The sequence below is a fragment of the Drosophila pseudoobscura genome, chromosome 3 (genome assembly GCF_009870125.1).
Source record: "Drosophila pseudoobscura strain MV-25-SWS-2005 chromosome 3, UCI_Dpse_MV25, whole genome shotgun sequence".
NCBI classification, from domain to species: domain Eukaryota; kingdom Metazoa; phylum Arthropoda; class Insecta; order Diptera; family Drosophilidae; genus Drosophila; species Drosophila pseudoobscura.
In genome coordinates, this window is record NC_046680.1 from 11,989,521 (window position 1) to 12,006,073 (window position 16,553).

At 43.4% G+C, this 16,553-nt stretch overlaps 1 protein-coding gene and 1 long non-coding RNA gene across 16 annotated transcripts; one reads left to right on the forward strand and one right to left on the reverse strand.

Annotated features, from left to right (window-relative positions):
• Window positions 1–1,272: 1,272 nt before the first annotated feature.
• Window positions 1,273–15,576, reverse strand: Nadk1a (NAD kinase 1a). Of its 12 annotated transcripts, none has more exons than XM_033379195.1 (7): window positions 13,282–13,565; window positions 12,894–13,211; window positions 12,258–12,831; window positions 11,924–12,198; window positions 2,718–3,095; window positions 1,991–2,654; window positions 1,274–1,930 (listed from the first exon to the last, which is right to left on the reverse strand). In XM_033379195.1, the coding sequence occupies exons 1-7, from the start codon at window positions 13,455–13,457 to the stop codon at window positions 1,622–1,624; spliced, it is 2,694 nt and encodes an 897-aa protein (XP_033235086.1). In that variant the 5' UTR covers window positions 13,458–13,565; the 3' UTR covers window positions 1,274–1,621. The 12 variants fall into 12 exon arrangements, with proteins under 12 accessions (XP_015039914.1, XP_002138513.2, XP_033235086.1 ...); XM_033379194.1 differs by lacking the exon at window positions 13,282–13,565 and adding an exon at window positions 15,217–15,576 and having other exon boundaries at window positions 1,470–1,930; XM_033379193.1 differs by lacking the exon at window positions 13,282–13,565 and adding an exon at window positions 14,049–14,857 and having other exon boundaries at window positions 1,470–1,930.
• LOC117183784 (uncharacterized) lies at window positions 6,992–8,671 on the forward strand. Of its 4 annotated transcripts, none has more exons than XR_004468958.1 (4): window positions 6,992–7,759; window positions 7,838–8,276; window positions 8,330–8,449; window positions 8,510–8,671. It is a non-coding gene; the product is annotated as an uncharacterized lncRNA (long non-coding RNA). The 4 variants fall into 4 exon arrangements; XR_004468959.1 differs by having other exon boundaries at window positions 7,838–8,195; XR_004468960.1 differs by having other exon boundaries at window positions 7,838–8,062; window positions 8,118–8,449.
• Window positions 15,577–16,553: the final 977 nt, after the last annotated feature.

Sequence of the window (16,553 nt, forward strand, 5' to 3'; positions counted from 1 at the left end):
GTAAAGTTGTTGATCGATTGGTTAAAGATTCAGAAAAGAATTCAAGAGGTTGCATTTGTAAAGAATGTATCTTTTATTTAATTCTTTGCTGAATTAATTCTTATTCTGCTCTCTCTTTTCTCAGCTCAAATCCGCAACTATGAAGCTTTAGATTTGACCCGATTAAGTGGGTTTAAAGAGGATAAAGAATACGCATAAAAGAAAAATTAATTGAATATATACGCTTGATGCCATTTATTTAATTTGTCAGACAAGGACCTCCCCCCTCATCCTGAGGCACGAGTTCGGAAGACGAGGCCTGCGCAATGCTGGATTCACGGGGCGTGTCCGAAGTCCACCAATTGGATGGGTCGGATAATACGCAATGCGTTTATCCGCCAGTAAGATGTATGGGACACGAAGCGGAAGGATGCTGAGGTCCTTGCTCGGCTCTACTTGTTGCACGCCATGTGCGGCGGGGAAGGAGTCGCTGGAAAAGCGTGAAAATTGATAATAAACGCACTTGGCACGTACACACGCACCCGGAAAGGTGGAGACAGAGGCAACGGCAAGGAACATAGAACACTTCTAGCCACATTTATGGCAGTTGGCTTTCCTTTTATGCTTTTGATTTATTGCGCGGCTCTTGCACTTAAACAATTGTCGCATAAGGGCTTGCGGCCAGTACCAGGGGCAGGGGCAGGGACAGTTCGGCAATAATCATGTTAAAACCATTTACAATTCGAGCTCCACAATGGGTTCGAATGAACCGGAAGTGGTCAACTTTTGAGCGCTGTCCCCCCGGAGCAGTTTTCAATAGTAACTATGGCACATAGCCGAGTAGAAGATTTGCCATCCGCAGAAACGTCCACATTCAAATGAGATGTAGGCAAAAGAACAAACCATTTCTGGAAGCTTTGGTAACGATAAATCTTATGAATTATATGGATTAGATCCAGTATAGTACTCGTAGCTAAAAGGATTTTGATTCTACCAAAACAAGATTTCAAATCAAAGTTATGACCTCTTGAAAAATTTCCTCTCAATGTGCTTGTGAATGATAAAAATCTTGAGGGTGGACACTCCTTTCTTTGGTCCCTTCAATTCATCCATCATCCAGAGACTGTTCGTACCGAAGCACCGCACTTACTCGAACTCTTTAAGTGCTTTTTCACGAGTCCATGTTGATTGCCTCCGTTCTGGTTTTATCCATTGTTCATCTAATTAATTGGACTTTTATTGCTGTTGCTTCAAAGAGTAAATTGGAGTGAAATGGATTTTGTGGCGCTTTGAGTTAATAATACAATTTTTATTACCTTCATCGAATTGTACAGATAACGAGATTCTGCTTAAGTACGGAGAACTCGATGCCATCGCCGATTAAAGAGTAATAATTCAAACTTAAAAGCTATGCCAAAGCGGATTTGTTCACAAGTAACAACAGAAATTTTTCTAGCTTAAACAATTATTGCAATCATTTTCCATTAACATTTAACACTTCAACTCAACCAGGTGATTTATGTAATTGCATATATACATATTTCAATATTACAATAGAGTATTTTCGCTACATTTCTTAGCCTAAAAAATTGCACACAGGAAAACCCTATGAATTAGCTCTAGAACTAAGCTAATTGGGCACTCAAGTATCCAGGGAAGAACCACTCGCATCGTAGATCTTCAGATTGTCAAACTCGTCGAGCGTGTCCTCCGATCCGGAGGCCGTCAGGTCCGACAGCTCATCGAGGCACTTCTGGCGCTTGCGCACATTCCAATGGAGTCCCTCGGCGAGTGAGTCGAACCAATCAGAGATCTGATCCTGAGAGCAAATGCTGGGAACGGGATAGATGGAGGTGGTCACCCGCAGGCTATCTCCATGATTCAGTTCCTGGTCGTTGCGTCCATCGAAGGAGACGCGAGAGGTGTTGCGGCTATCCGGCGATATGGATATCTAGGGACAAATAATGAGGCGATATTAGACGATCGAAAAGTGGATTCACTTAGGACTCACCCTCAGCTCCACTCCTGCTGGCACCACAATGGGCCTGAAGCTCAGCGAGTGCGGACAGATGGGAGTCACCAGTATGGCCGGCACGGAGGGATGGATCATGGAGGCACCAGCTGCTGCCGCATACGCTGTGCTCCCAGTCGGAGTCGACACAATCAGGCCATCGCCCTGAACAGAGGTGATGTACTTGCCATCCAAGAATATATCAATGTTGCTGAGATATGGCGACGGGCCACGATTGATAACCACCTCGTTGAGCACCAGGATGCTGTTGTTTGATGACATATGCGGGTTGCAGTAATTGTTATTGGCACCAGAGGATGCTCCATTGTTGAGCTCTATATAGTTCAGGTAACGATGATGACTTGGCTTCAGCAGGCTGCTGCCGGCTGGCTGGAGCGACTCCTTGCGCCGTTCGCCCTTGCGATGGATGGAGCAACGCAGGCGGCTGCGCAGGGTGAGGGCAGCGTGACCCTCCAGTACATTGGTCACCTGCTCCTGAAAGTTATCACACTGGAAGGGCGTAAGAAAGCCCAGTGAGCCCAGATAGAAGGCCATCACGGGCGGCACTGATTGCTGGAACAGCTGAGATGCGTACAGCAAGGTGCCGTCCCCTCCGAGGCAGACAATAAAGTCGATGCGATCGGTTAGATCATCGCGACCATCCCTGTAAGAGAGAAGCCAGTTAGAATTGAGCACCACCTGGGGGCCATTCCCATTTCAGACTCACTTGAATGTCACCAGCTTCTCGCGCAGCGCCAGAAAACGCTCACGCACGCCACAGTAGTCTCCGTGCACCTGTCGGAACTTGGCGCTCTCGTTCTCCAGCTTGACATCGTCCCGCAGCAGCTTATCCTCCAGCACGGCGGACTCAACCCACACGACCATGTGCTTCTCCTGCACCAGCCACTCCACCAGCTGGACAAACGGCAGGAGCACTTGAGAGTCCTTTTTCTTGATCACCAGCACTGTGAGCGGTGGCTTGTACCAGGTCAGGCGCTGGCTGGCCGGATCTTGAATCTGCATCACCATGGCGGAGTTTTTCATAATGCGTCCGCATGGTCCGAACTGCTGGAAGGGCGACGGGGCATTCAAGCTCCGGGTGCGCCTGAAAGGATATAGACAGAATACAGATATAGTGCTAGTTGGAGAGGAGATCCGGAGCTTGGGCGGAACCTCAAAATGCGCGGGTCGGGTGCCTGGGCTACTTGTTGCTTTTGTTCTTTCGCCTCCTCAACGGCTGCTGCTGCACTCAGAGAGCCCTGACGTTGCAGGGTCGCCGCAAGTCGCAACTTTTGATGCTGCATTTGAATATTAGTGTCCCTAGAGTGCCAATATATGGATGGTCACGCCCTATTCCTCTCCGCAATGAGTAGTTTTCGATCTTATTTTGTGCGATTCCACACAAAGTAAACGCAAAACGATGAAAACGGAGAAAAAAAACTTGTTGGAATTTGTGCTTCGGCGGACGTTGTGGCTCGTGCGAAGGTTACAAAATCACTGGCCGGCCGAAACAACAAAATAAAGGTATACAACGTATTTATATATTTGTTTTCATTACAACAACACCAGCAGCAGCGGATGAGGCAAGATCTGCGCGGAGGGTGGGGACCCCAGCGTGAATAAACTTGTTGAATCTCTCAGTCGCAAACAAACAGGAATTGCACATGCTAACCGAGAGTGTTTGGGAGAGAGATGGCAGCAAGAGAGCCAGCACAAGATGTATTAATATGAAGTGAGGCATTCTGAGAGTATAGTCCTCTGGAATCCATGGGGCTGGCCTCTAAAAACAGCAGTGTTCTGGTCAATTTTCCATAAACCGCCAAAACGTGCCAACTGTGGGAATTGCATACATTCCATCTGCTCATGTACTGTTTCCGAGAGTGCGAGAGAGTGGCAAGGAGAATAGGAAACTAGAAGAGTGACTATGTCTCACCTCACCAAATATACACCATGCGCATGCTGAACTTTAAACGTTTCGTTTGACTCTTGAGTGGTGTGCGTCTGTGTGTGAGTGTGTGGGTGGGTTAGACCTCAAAGCATCGCATAATAACGGGTTTGATTGATGTGCTAATGCGAGCTGAGACATGTTTGCGCTGACTCATCCAGAGATGAGCGAATCGGGAACAGCCAGACAAAAGAGAGGAAAAGAGAGAGCCATAAGCTAGGCTATGCTAAACCCTAGAAGTAAATCTCACACAGTGGGACAGATAGATCGCATTATCGTCTGAAATATTAAAATAGTTATAGTCGTTCTACATTTTCTTTAATAAATTCGAGAAAAGTCAAAAGATTCAATTTATTTTTATTTTTTCTGTAATTGAAAAAGTTGTATCCACTTTGCCCCTTTTTATCAATGTTTTATCGACTCATCCCCAAGGCAAGGCGGAACAATAACCAAGTGGTTTAAAAAACACAACGAGCGAATCCAGTGACGCACAATTTCTGATAAATTGCAGGACAAATAATGATCTTGTTTCGATAATTGTTTCAAAGGAAATTCACATTCATTCACCGGCTATCCAGTTGGCCAGCACTTACACGGCATTTTTCGCAGTGAACGCTCGTTAATTGCACTTGCTCGACCGCCAACGCCACTCGATTGGAACTAAACTGGAAGCCAAGTACGAACCGAACCCCAACCAAGTAACGAATATAATAGATATTGTAGGTACTTTGTACTCGTACAGGAAAGAACTTCAACGACGACGTCAGCATGACAAAACTTAAGTTTGCAGCCATCGTTGAGTCGCTGTAAACCTTTCGAACACCTTGAATTCGTTTTCCATTTCCCTCGGGCATTAACGAGTCTATGGGTGGTATAATCGAATCCGAGCCAGACAGGCCATGCAAATGCGGCTTGAACTGCCTGACCTGGCCGATGCAAACCTTTGGAACACGGCCCGCCGAAGTGGTCACGAGCAGCGTCAGTCACTAATTTGTTGTTTTTCTGAATATATTTTAATTTATTAATTTGTTGTTGTTTCACGAATCGCGCCAAGCACAAACTGGCACCGATTCACAAAAAGTTTAACTGGCACTTAGCCACGGCGTCGCGTCAGTGTCTCAGGTTCTTCAAAACAAATCGTTCAGAAATAGTAGCTGAAGAGAAAACCTACACACATATCAGATAACCATAAATTAACAGACGGCGCCATCGTTATGCCAATAGACAAGGTGTTAAAAAACTTGTTTGTTTTTTGGCCAAAAATAATGAAATAACGCGCTGCAAGCACTCAACTATGCAGAAAGGTCAAGGACTTCTAAAAGCACTTCGATTTTAGATCAGTCCACTAAGATCTCTGCACATATTGGCATTTTTGGTGATCATCATGATGACATGTGAAAATCAATAAATTCTGATTATGCATACGTGATATTTACTTAAATTAGTTGCTTTTTTCTATCTGAGTAAACAATTGATAAGCAAAGCGCCTGAATGCACACAACGCCTTTTACGCCTTAGTCGACCCGATAGGGCCAATGACAAGGCAACACTTGATTAGAGAGCCTCCAGCCGCCTCTCCTATCAGAGCATGCTCCGAACAAATGTCCGATGTCCTGATAACATTGCCACAATTGTTTTTTGGGCTGTTGCCCGACGTTCAGGGTTATCGAATCGCTTGCGACGGAATGGGATGGGTTCGAACAGCGAAGTACTTACGGCCAGGTGCCACTACGCCTGCGTCGGGTTGATGAATCAAAGTAGCCATCGTCATGCTCGTCCTCGGACTTGGTCAGCTGGCTATTCTGATTACTGGCCGTGTTTGTTGTGCATTCGCCTTGTTCCCTGAGCTTGGAACTCGCCTGGTTTGCCTTTTGCTGGATGATTCTTTGCCGCTTAAGGGAGGCATTATGCCGCACCAGCAGATCATTGTATTGGGTCTGCTGATGGGCTGTGCCGCTCCAGGCCAGCTTATAACTGAAGCGCTCCTCCAGACGATGTTGGTGCAGGGTTGCCAGATCAATGTCCGAAAGGCACGTCATATTTATAGGCTTTAGATTTTCTTTATATCACTTTACGATTCACACAGATTTGTCATCAAACAATCAATTAATCAACGTTTGGTTCTAACACATTTTTGTTTGGTTCAATCAACTGAAAAACACTGGAATATTAGTTCCCATTTTATTTCACTTCACATTTCTGGGTCCCAACTCGCCCAAAACGTCCCTGAGCTGGGCAAAACGGTAAACAACATCGACCTTGCTCCCCTTATTGTAAAAGCGTTAAAAGTTTTTGTTAACCAAATAACCAGAAACACGAACAAACACTAGAATGCACCACGCATTTTTTATGATAAAGAGTGATATCGGTGGTCTTCAGCCTTTGCCGCGTGTGTAAAAGTTGATAAACAAAAAAATAAACGATCCGACTTTAAATACGTCTGGATTTAGTATAGTATCTAACCGGTTTCCGTTTATTTGGAAATTTGTGCAAAATAAATTTGTTATTGGCCATAAAATAGTTGTTTATTCATTAATTTTTTTGGTCAACATAACGGACTTTGCGTAGTTCCGGCTTTGACGTCAACAAAGAGCTATCAAAAAGAGAGCCAGAGAGAAAGAGAGAGGACTGCAGAGTGGGGGAGATGAAAGGGCCAAGGCTTAATGCGTCATTAGCCAGCTTCCGTTCAAGCATAAGAGGGATGGAAGCAACGTACTTGGCCAACATTTATAGCTGGGCTAAGCCCAAAAAGCATGTCAAGTATACATCAATTTGCAGTCTGTACCTTGCACAAGCTAAATTTAAAACTACAGCACTTATGTAGTTATGTATTTAGCGAAACATATGAACACTATTAATCATATTTGAGGCTCTTTTTTGGGCATAGCGTTGGTCAAAGACCTTTTAATAAGGAAAACTCGAAAAAACATTCACTTAGCCCACAATTAAATTGTTATAAAGCTCACAGCCCACTTGGGCATAACAGTATCGCGGGCTATTAGTCTGGAAATCGTGACCTGTGTGTACAAAGATAATTTTCGGTCTCTTTTAGAGTGCCTCATTAACAGTTCATTAACAGAGGTCGATTCTCTTGATTGGACATGGAAGGTCAAATTTCTACGCAAGATATATGTACATATATAAGTCTTCCATCAGCTTGGTTTAAGCTGATTTTGAATTTCACGAATGAATCGGAATCTGATGGAAAGCTTTTGTATGGAAGTAGTTGATTACGTAAAAGATTGCATCACAAGAATCAAATCATTACAAAAATAACATTCAACTTAATTAGTGGATCGCGTGATCCATAGTTCCCTTTGTCTTCTACTCGTACTGCCACCAGGAAGCAAAAAGTAAATTATTACAAATCATTGAAATTGCTTGTGTAAAATAAACAAAGGAGACAAGGCACACCCTCTACTTAGAGCTGACAAAATATGTACATAGACGAGTGCATAAAGCGAATTTTAAGTGATTTATTGCACAAAGAAAATCGAAATTAATTAATCAGCTGAGAGAGCCAAGCCAGCAACAAAATGCGCACTACTAGTAATTAAGATTAGTAATTATCATTGACAAGATCGAACACGAAGGAAACCCCCCCTTTTATTAGACACAACGTGCCGGCATATAACGCTACGCTGATAATGAAGCCTTTCGTAAACAGCAGGCACATGGGTACAAGTGAATAGGAACCACAATGCAAAGATAGTGTCGTGTCGATTGTTCTGGTAGGAGATTAATGTATAGGGGTCGGTCTGTTGGCCTACAGAAAGAAACCGAAAGTGGGACGGGACTGAAACTGGGACTGACCCACAGAAAAGGTAAGCCAAGTTTTGAGGCTAGACAACCAACAAATTACTCTAATTACACGTTATATAATTGTTATATTTTCTTTTTAGCACAAAATGAGGCGCGAATCGGAGCCGAAGAGACAGGGGCGGGTAGCTTTAAAGCTGACCAGCGCCACCAGGTAAACGACCGAAACGAAACAGATAGCTGGACGTTCAAATCGCGCGAGCTCCGAGGGTGATCGTGCCAACGAGATCGGTGGAGAGAGAGAGCGCAGCGCGAACACGACCGTGCTGTCCAGTCAATATGCGAAACCGAACTGAGACGCTAAAAAGGTGATTAAATTGTAAATGTTTCGTGCGATTCCGATTTTAAAATAAAAGTATAAAGTATATGATCGCTGGGACAACAGCTGAGCGCAAGTGCCACGCGACTGATCGAGTGCCTGGTGCATGGTCTATCCGTAAGGTAAGGCATTGGCCAGTTGCTACTCCATCATCTATAATAAAACTCACTCACTAAACCCTTGACTGAGACACAAATATACAGGTGGGCTCTGTAGACTTACTGTTATATAAACTCAATAATAAACTCATTGACAGGGCAATAACAGTGGCAGCAGACAGTTTACAGTCGCTTAACAGAGGTTTTGTTTGCAGACTGTGGATTGCCATACCACTTCAAAACGAAACATTTTGGCAAACACACTAATTGATTAACAGGTAAATGGCAAGTGCACTACAGTATTGTAGCAAAAACATAGGTCCACTTACCACCACCAGCGCATTTCCGCATCGCTGCCAGGCCCCCCATTGGTGGGACCTGGGGCGGAGGAGGCCGCGGCACTGCTGAGACGACCACTGTTTACATGCAACAGGTGATTCTCATGATCGTCGTAGTAGGAGCCCCCGCCGCCGTTGGAATTGTTTGACCCAACTCCCCCCGAAGCCATGGAATTGGCCTTTGGCACTGTTTGAGCTGGCGAGGCGGCTGCAGACTTCATAATGTGGTACGAGGACGTCATGCTGGTCAAATCACTTGTTCTGTCCTGCGCATGTATGCGTGGGAGGTGTATACAAATACGACACACGTCGAAGGCTCTGGTTTGACCTACAAACGCGAAGCACCTGCCTGGCTCCTGTCTTTTGTTTTAGACTTTGCACAGGCCCGCCTAAGCATCTGTCCTTCTCGGAAAGATTTGCTGCAGCTTGTCCACACTGCCCTGCCCCTTATTATTGTTGCACAAAGAATTTTTTGACATTTGCCTCTTTGGTCTCTTCTTTGGCCGCAAACAATTCGAGATGAATTTAGGGCCACATTGGAGCTTGCGGAGCAGTTATCACAGGCCAGTCAGTTGTCGGCCATTGTTAAAACACACAAATTTAAAGTAAGGCAACAATGAAAACAAGACAAACAACAATAAACAATTATTGTTTTTGCGATACGTCACAGTTTCAAAATATACCGAAATATACCGACGAATTATTTGTATTCAAATTCCATCATAATCTTGGCTTTTGATATTCGGTTGAATATTGCTAGCTGGCTAGGACCCTCAGCGCTGAACTCATAATTTTATCCGATTTATTAATCAGTTCCCCACAATTCTACTTAATTTGAAGTACCCATCTTTATTGAATTGTTTGTAAAATGAGGTTTAACAAAAAAGGTCAATGTAAATTTGCAGTAAATTAATGTTTGTACATGGTAACTACGCATTTCCTACGTATTAACTACATTCTCAAAAGCGACACATGAAAGGGAAGGTGTACATTTGAAATTTTTGGCCGTTTTTTTCATATATGTGGAAGTGCCAGTGCCGGAATCCATTTTTTGACATGCATTTTTCCCAATTTGGAAAATGTTGATGCCAAACAATCAGGATTTCGATCACGAATTAGTAATCGATCTGCCCTGGGACTAAATTGCATTTATACACGACTTCTACATTTGGGGCATTGGACAAGAGGGTGAGTCCATATCACTACTTCGGAAATACTGGAAAATACTACAAAATGATATAGTTTTAGCCCCTCTATTTAAACAGGTAAACAACTATTTATACCACGAAAAATAATACTGTTTGAAAATTAATCTTGTAGATCCACCCTCTCTACTTACAAAAACCACACGATATCTTTCACCTGAACTGCACTAAAACTCTTCAAGTTACAGTTTCGTGGAGTGTTTTTTAGTATCCACTGGTCGACAATGGGTTAATTCGGTTGAATGTTACCTGCAAACTAGGACCAGTGCTGCCGGCTTATAAAACTATCATATTTCGAAAATAAATTCAGCATATTTTTGTTTTAAATGTAAATTACATATTTTCTGGATTTTTTGTTGAACAAAAATTTTCCGATCTCGTTTTTTATGCAATATTTTGGTTCTGTTAAATTTCAGACTACCCTATTTAATTTTTAAGTTCTTAAGAAGCTCTAGCTGAAGCTGTATATATTTATAGCTAGTATAACAAAATCACTAAAACCACAAAATGTTATATTTTTGGGGTGTATTTAGTTTTAGTTTTTTTTTCAGTTTTAGCCACTTTTGAATCTTATATTATATTATTATATATATGACACTTATATTGACTCTGAAAACCTGGTGGCACTGGCTAGGACCCTCAGCTCTCTCTAACTTTATTCGATTACAGAATCAATTTTCTACGAGATTGGCTAATTTTAGAGACTGGATTCCTTTTTGTTGTATTAATCTAAAATAAGGTTTAAATCACTAAGGCCAAACCATAAAACGTAAAATTGTACGGAATGAAAAGGAAGTTTCTATACGGCATACCATTATAAAGGAAATTTAGGTCGGCGGTGGTACCACATGTGCTAATTGTGCGGCTTACAGCACATTCAATTTGCTATAGGCTGCCTCTATATACTATACTATATTGTGTGTTTATAAAAATCCGAATACTTTAATATATGCATAGGCGAAACAACGCCTCATCTGAAAGAGAAATAACTTCATCTTTAGACCAAATACTTGGTTGTGGTGCTTATTTCTGTACAGCATGACTTAACAGACTGCTCAAGAGCATGTCAAGAAGCTCATTGATGTAGCACTAGCAGTTACTATTTGAAAACAGAGAAGCACTGCCTTATTCAAGGACATTTTGGGATTTTGGCACATTTTCTTACCGAAACTGTGTACGCTTGTCCAGTAAATTACCAGCCAGCGTTCTTCTCAACGACGTGGGGGAGCCTAAGGGCTGTGTCGCCTCCACGTTGACCATTTGTCGGGCACGCTGCATATCTTCTGGATTCATTTTCCCCAATTCTAACTGCAAACTGACACAACACACAACCGCACGCTGGAAACGCTCAGAGTCGACTATTGGGAGATTTTGTGAATCTCATATGACTAGATAAGCACGCTCCGCACACCTGCCGCACGCACACGCCGACAGATTCGCACACCTTGAATTCAGCTCACAAAAAAGGCAAAAACACATCGCACATCACGAACAATGGCAAAAAATCTTTGCCGTGTAATGCCTCGCTTGTACGGCCTGAGGGCGCGTCTGGCGAATAGTCGTCTTACTTACGCGATGGCGGCTTCACTTTCAATTCGCATTTTCTATGTAAATAAGCGCAAACAAATTTTTTTGACAGCCCCAAGTGCGTATCAGTGGTGCCAGCAAATAAAGCAAGCACTGCCAGCAGCCGCGTACGAGCCAGGCACGAGGTGAGCAAGATGCAACAAGTGGCCAGACGCCAGAGAGACGGGGCTCAAAACGAGTCTATATACGAAATATCTAACAACTATAAAGCTAAACTACAGAATTTACTCATATGTACATTCAGTTGATTGGAAAAAGGCAAGGCAATGCTCGTTGCGGGTGTGTTTCTGTAACAATGAAATCGGTATTACCTCTCTACAAAGATTTGACAGAGTTTTTGTGCCTCTTCCAAATGAACAGTATTGCACGTAGGTAAATCTACAAAGCGTTGCAAAAAAAGTTTGCCAAACAATTGGCTCAGCTCATAATATTGTAAATACGAGTATAATTGGCAAATATGCAAATTCTACCAAATTACAGACTATGAAACGACTTTAAACATATTCAAATTACATTGAAGCGATTGCAAAGACTCGACTAAAACTAAAAGCCTGCCGTGAAGCTTAGCCCACGAATACAATTGCCAGCAGCGACTTACATACATACGTACTAAATATCATACAATTTCATATTTTCCATCTCGTCCAGCGTGTCCTCGGAGCCGGATGCCGTCAGATCCGACAGCTCGTCGAGGCACTTCTGGCGCTTGCGCACATTCCAATGGAGGCCATCGGCGAGGGATGCAAACCAATCGGATATCTGATCCTGGGCACATATACAGGGAACAGGATAAATGGAGGTGGTCACACGCAGGCTGTCGCCATGGAACAGCTCCTGACGGTTGCGTCCATCGAATGAGACCCACGAAGTATTGCGACTTTCAGGCGAAACGGAGACCTATGGGGAATAGTGGATCAATTAAAAAAGGTACCATTGAAAAGGAACTATTTACTCACCTTCAGTTCCACTCCCGCAGGCACCACAATAGGCCTGAAGCTCAGAGAGTGCGGGCAAATGGGAGTTACCATAATGGCTGGCACAGAGGGATGGATCATGGAGGCACCAGCTGCTGCCGCATACGCTGTGCTCCCAGTCGGAGTTGAAACAATCAGGCCATCGCCCTGCACGGAGGTGATGTACTTGCCATCGAGGAACAAATCAATATTGCTGAGATACGGCGACGGTCCGCGATCAATGACCACCTCGTTTAGCACGAGGATGCTGTTGGCAGCAGGTCTTGCATCTGCGTTGGCCTCCACTTTGGCCTCCTGCCGTTTGTCACCCTTGCGATGCATCACACAGCGAAGGCGGCTGCGCAGCGTGAGCGCAGCATGACCCTCCAAGACGCTGGTGAGCTGCTCTTCGAAATTGTCGAATCGAAAGGGTGTGAGAAAGCCCAGTGAGCCCAAGTGGAATGCCATCACAGGCGGCACTGATTGCTGGAACAGCTGGGAGGCGTACAGCAATGTGCCGTCCCCTCCAAGGCAGACAATAAAGTCGATGCGATCGGTTAGATCATCGCGCCCATCCCTTTCGGGCAGAAAAAAGACATTGGAATTCATTGATCTTGATGCGTACTCATGTAGACTCACTTGAAAGTGACCAACTTTTCCCTGATGGCCTTGAACTTGACATCCTCATTGAGGTGGGCATCCTCCAGCACCGCCGACTCCACCCACACCACCATGTTCTTTTCCTGCAACAGCCAGTCCACCAGCTGGACAAACGGCGCCAGCACCGAGGCATCGCTGACCTTCTTGATCACTAGGACTGTGAGCGGCGGTTTGTACCAGGTCAGGCGCTGGCTGGCCGGATCCTGAATCTGCATCACCATGGCGGAGTTTTTCATAATGCGTCCGCATGGTCCGAACTGCTGGAATGGCGACGGGGCATTCAAGCTGCGCGTTCGCCTGGAATGGTAAGTGAAATTGTTTTATTATTTTATGATTATAAAAATAAACAATAAATCTAAGCCCAGACCTAAAAATGCGATGTGCTCTGAGCACCTTTTCCCTTGGATCTCCCCGAATGCAGTTGTTGTTGCAATCGTTGTCTTGCTCCCAGCCCAAGTTATTAAACTCCTCAATGCTCAGAGAGCTATGCTGGGGAAACAATGACCCTGAAGTCATCGACTGATCCGCTTTCATTGGAAACATGCTGCAATTTATGTACTATTTAACTATGTATTATTAAATTGTAATAACTTTTGAACGCGTTCTCTGAACTTTTCAAGGCAATGGCTAATCTTACAAAACGGTTTATGGACTTGAATGCAAATGGAGGTTTTAAAGAAGCAAGAGCGAAAGAAGAGATAGAGAGAGTTCTCACTCTTGTGCTGTCGGAGAGTGCTTTCTTGTGCTAAAGAATAACTAAAGAAGAGATCAAAATAACGATGACCAAATGATTTACAGTTGTTAATCTTTCAGAGTAGAATAGAACCAAGCACAAAACAGACCTTCCTTTATGCTGCAATCGAAACATTAGCCGAAATTTGATATTCGTTGTAAAAAAATTCTTCTTGAGATGATATTCCAATCAAACAAATGTTTTTCTTCAAAACTTTGCGAAATTCCATGTAAATCTAAGCACTACTATTACATTGGCCGCAACTGTCGTGCGTTCCTTGCCTCGATCGAAAACAGTGCATCCCAAGAACTGATTCATATTACATATTCTAATTTATGAAGCCGATCCACTCTTTACACACAGCGTAATTTTATCGACTAGGAAATGGGTGCTGGACTTACGGCCATGTGCCGGAGCGTTGCCGTTGCATACCTGACGCAAAGCAGTTGTTGTCCAGATCAGATTTATCGGCGCCGCCAGACGAGCCAAATGCATCCAGGCTATTGCCATTCAAATCTCTTTGGACTTTCCTCAGGTCTGTGTCTGGTTTATGCAGACTACGCTCCAGGCAACGTCGCGTCATGGCATTGAACCCATCCTGGTGATGATGATAGTCCGAATAATTTGCCAGGCCGTAGTGCCAGCGCTGCTTAAGCCGATGCTCATGGAGGGTCGCCAAATCAATGTCCGAGAGACAGGCCATATCTGGGAGACAACCGACGAGTAACGATTTTGGGACTGCAGTTTTGTATTTGCGAGTATTTTGGAATGCAGTCAGACCGCCTCGAGTTCTTTTAAAGGGCCCAAGGTTAAATTTGTTTTCAAAATGGAATTTGTTTCGAAAATATCACGCCCACGCAGACAAACAAAAGTATTCACGTGTATGATTGATGAGACACCAAAATATTGTATGCCCTGAATTGTGTCAACGCTTGTACACCACCGAGGAGAGATAATGGGTAAAGTTAAACAGAAAAAGAGAAAGTGTTTTATCAGCGTTGGAAAAACGGGTAATCAGAAATGCATTTAGGCGATGATTTTAAACGAAATTCGCTTGCTTGGTCTTTTGTTTTTCGTTGTCACGGTGACACTTTTCTTCCGAGTTTTCTCTTGATTACTTCACACAGCTGGCCGGAAAAATTGACGCAATAGCCACTAGAGCAGAGGCAACACCGGGCGATCGCGTTGTCGAGTGACAACTGAAAAACTGCTGCACAGGGTTTGGTTTGGTTTGTTTGTCTCATGAAAAGCCAGGGCAGCGCTCGAAACAGCTGATGGCACGGCAGTGTTTGCGATTCGCGCGCATGCGTGGAGGCGGCCTTGGCTAGCAATTATTCAATTGATAACGCAGCCGCTGCTGTGGCACGAATCAATTGCCAAAATTAGAACGCACGTGAATGAATCAAATCAAAAATATAACCAAAGAAACACTTTCCAATTTGGAGGGAACTTGAATCAACAAATACATTAAGGAGGGGGACTTGGCTGGGCAGTACAAGACCGCACAATCAACTTAGATAAGAACCGTGTAGAGAAGCATGCAAATGTAGGCAGATGATAAGGCCTTACCACCACCAGCTGCTGGTCATATGCCCCCCACCCAGGCCGGGCGCCGAAGAAGCCGCCTCCAAAGTTGCTAGGGCTGGGTCTGCGGCATGCAACAGATGAACCTCGCCCTCTCCATCCACAGCGTCTGCAATGGGGCATGGGCATGGCAGTGTCTGCTTTGGACTGTCCCCCGCCGCTGCTGGCGTCAGTGGGGCGGACATCTTCTTTGGCCGCAAGCAATTCGAGATGAATTTAGGTCCACATTGGTGCTCGCGAAGCAGATATCACAGGTCAGTTGTCGGCAATAACAATTGTTTCAAACATTAAAACACACAAATTTAAAGACGTAAGACATTGTTTATTGCAATTATACGTCACAGTTTCAAAATATACCAAAATATACTGACGAATTGTTTGTATTAAGATTCCATCTTATTCCTTGATTTTGATATTCGGTTGAATATTACTAGCTAGCTGGGTCTCTCAGCGCTGAGCTCATAGTTTTATCCGATTGACGAATCGATTTGCTAAATGTCGCATTAATTTTGAGCACTCATCTTTATGTAATTGCGTCTAAAATAATGTTTAAATAAAAAAGGACAACAAAAAGTCCTTAATTTTACTTCCCTACTACACGATTGTTACATATGAACTACATTTGCATGTAATTATCAAAAGCGACACTTGAAAGGGAAGGTGTACATTTAAAACATTTGTTTCATATAAGCCCCATTTGACATGAATTTTTAATTTTTCAAATAATTTAGATTTTGATGGCAAGCGATCAGGATTTCGATCACGAATTAGCAATCGATAGGACCTGGGACACGGCTATAAATGGCATTTCTACACGTTTTCTACATTGGGGCATTGGAAAAGAGGGCGCTTTCAAAAATACTGGAAACTAGCAAATACTGGAAATTACTATGAAAACTATAAACACTTGCAAGTTGTGTGAGCTAGACATGGTGGCAATATAACTATACAAATTAAGTATATATATTGAAATATATTGAAGATATTGTTCAAATATACCATTATATACTGTTAATGTATCTTTAACTCAATTTCGACGTTGAAAAATGCAAAAAATATATAATATATGTACCGTATGTGGTCACCCTGTATGGTGCTTTCAGTTTTCGGTTAGAGAGAGCACTATGTCGATATGTATTTTGCGATATAAACGGTTTTTTAAATAGAACATTTTTAAATACCCTACCTATAAGATTGGGCTAAAAAATTGTGAAACTCTGCGAATTGAGTTACACTTTAAAATGGGTTGTGCTTGTATATAAAGTATTGGGCGTTAGTTTCGCAAGTTGTTGAATTAAATACAAAATATACCGTTGCCGAGA

Excerpts from the sequence above, each read along its gene's own strand:
- Nadk1a (XM_033379193.1), bottom strand. The coding sequence starts at position 14,350 with ATGGCCTGTCTCTCGGACATTGATTTGGCGACCCTCCATGAGCATCGG. Across the intron at positions 12,832-12,893 it reads GAAAAGTTGGTCACTTTCAA|GGATGGGCGCGATGATCTAA; the intron begins GTGAGTCTACAT and ends TCTGCCCGAAAG. Across the intron at positions 3,096-11,923 it reads GAGATGGAAAATATGAAATT|GCGCACCCGGAGCTTGAATG; the intron begins GTATGATATTTA and ends ATATCCTTTCAG.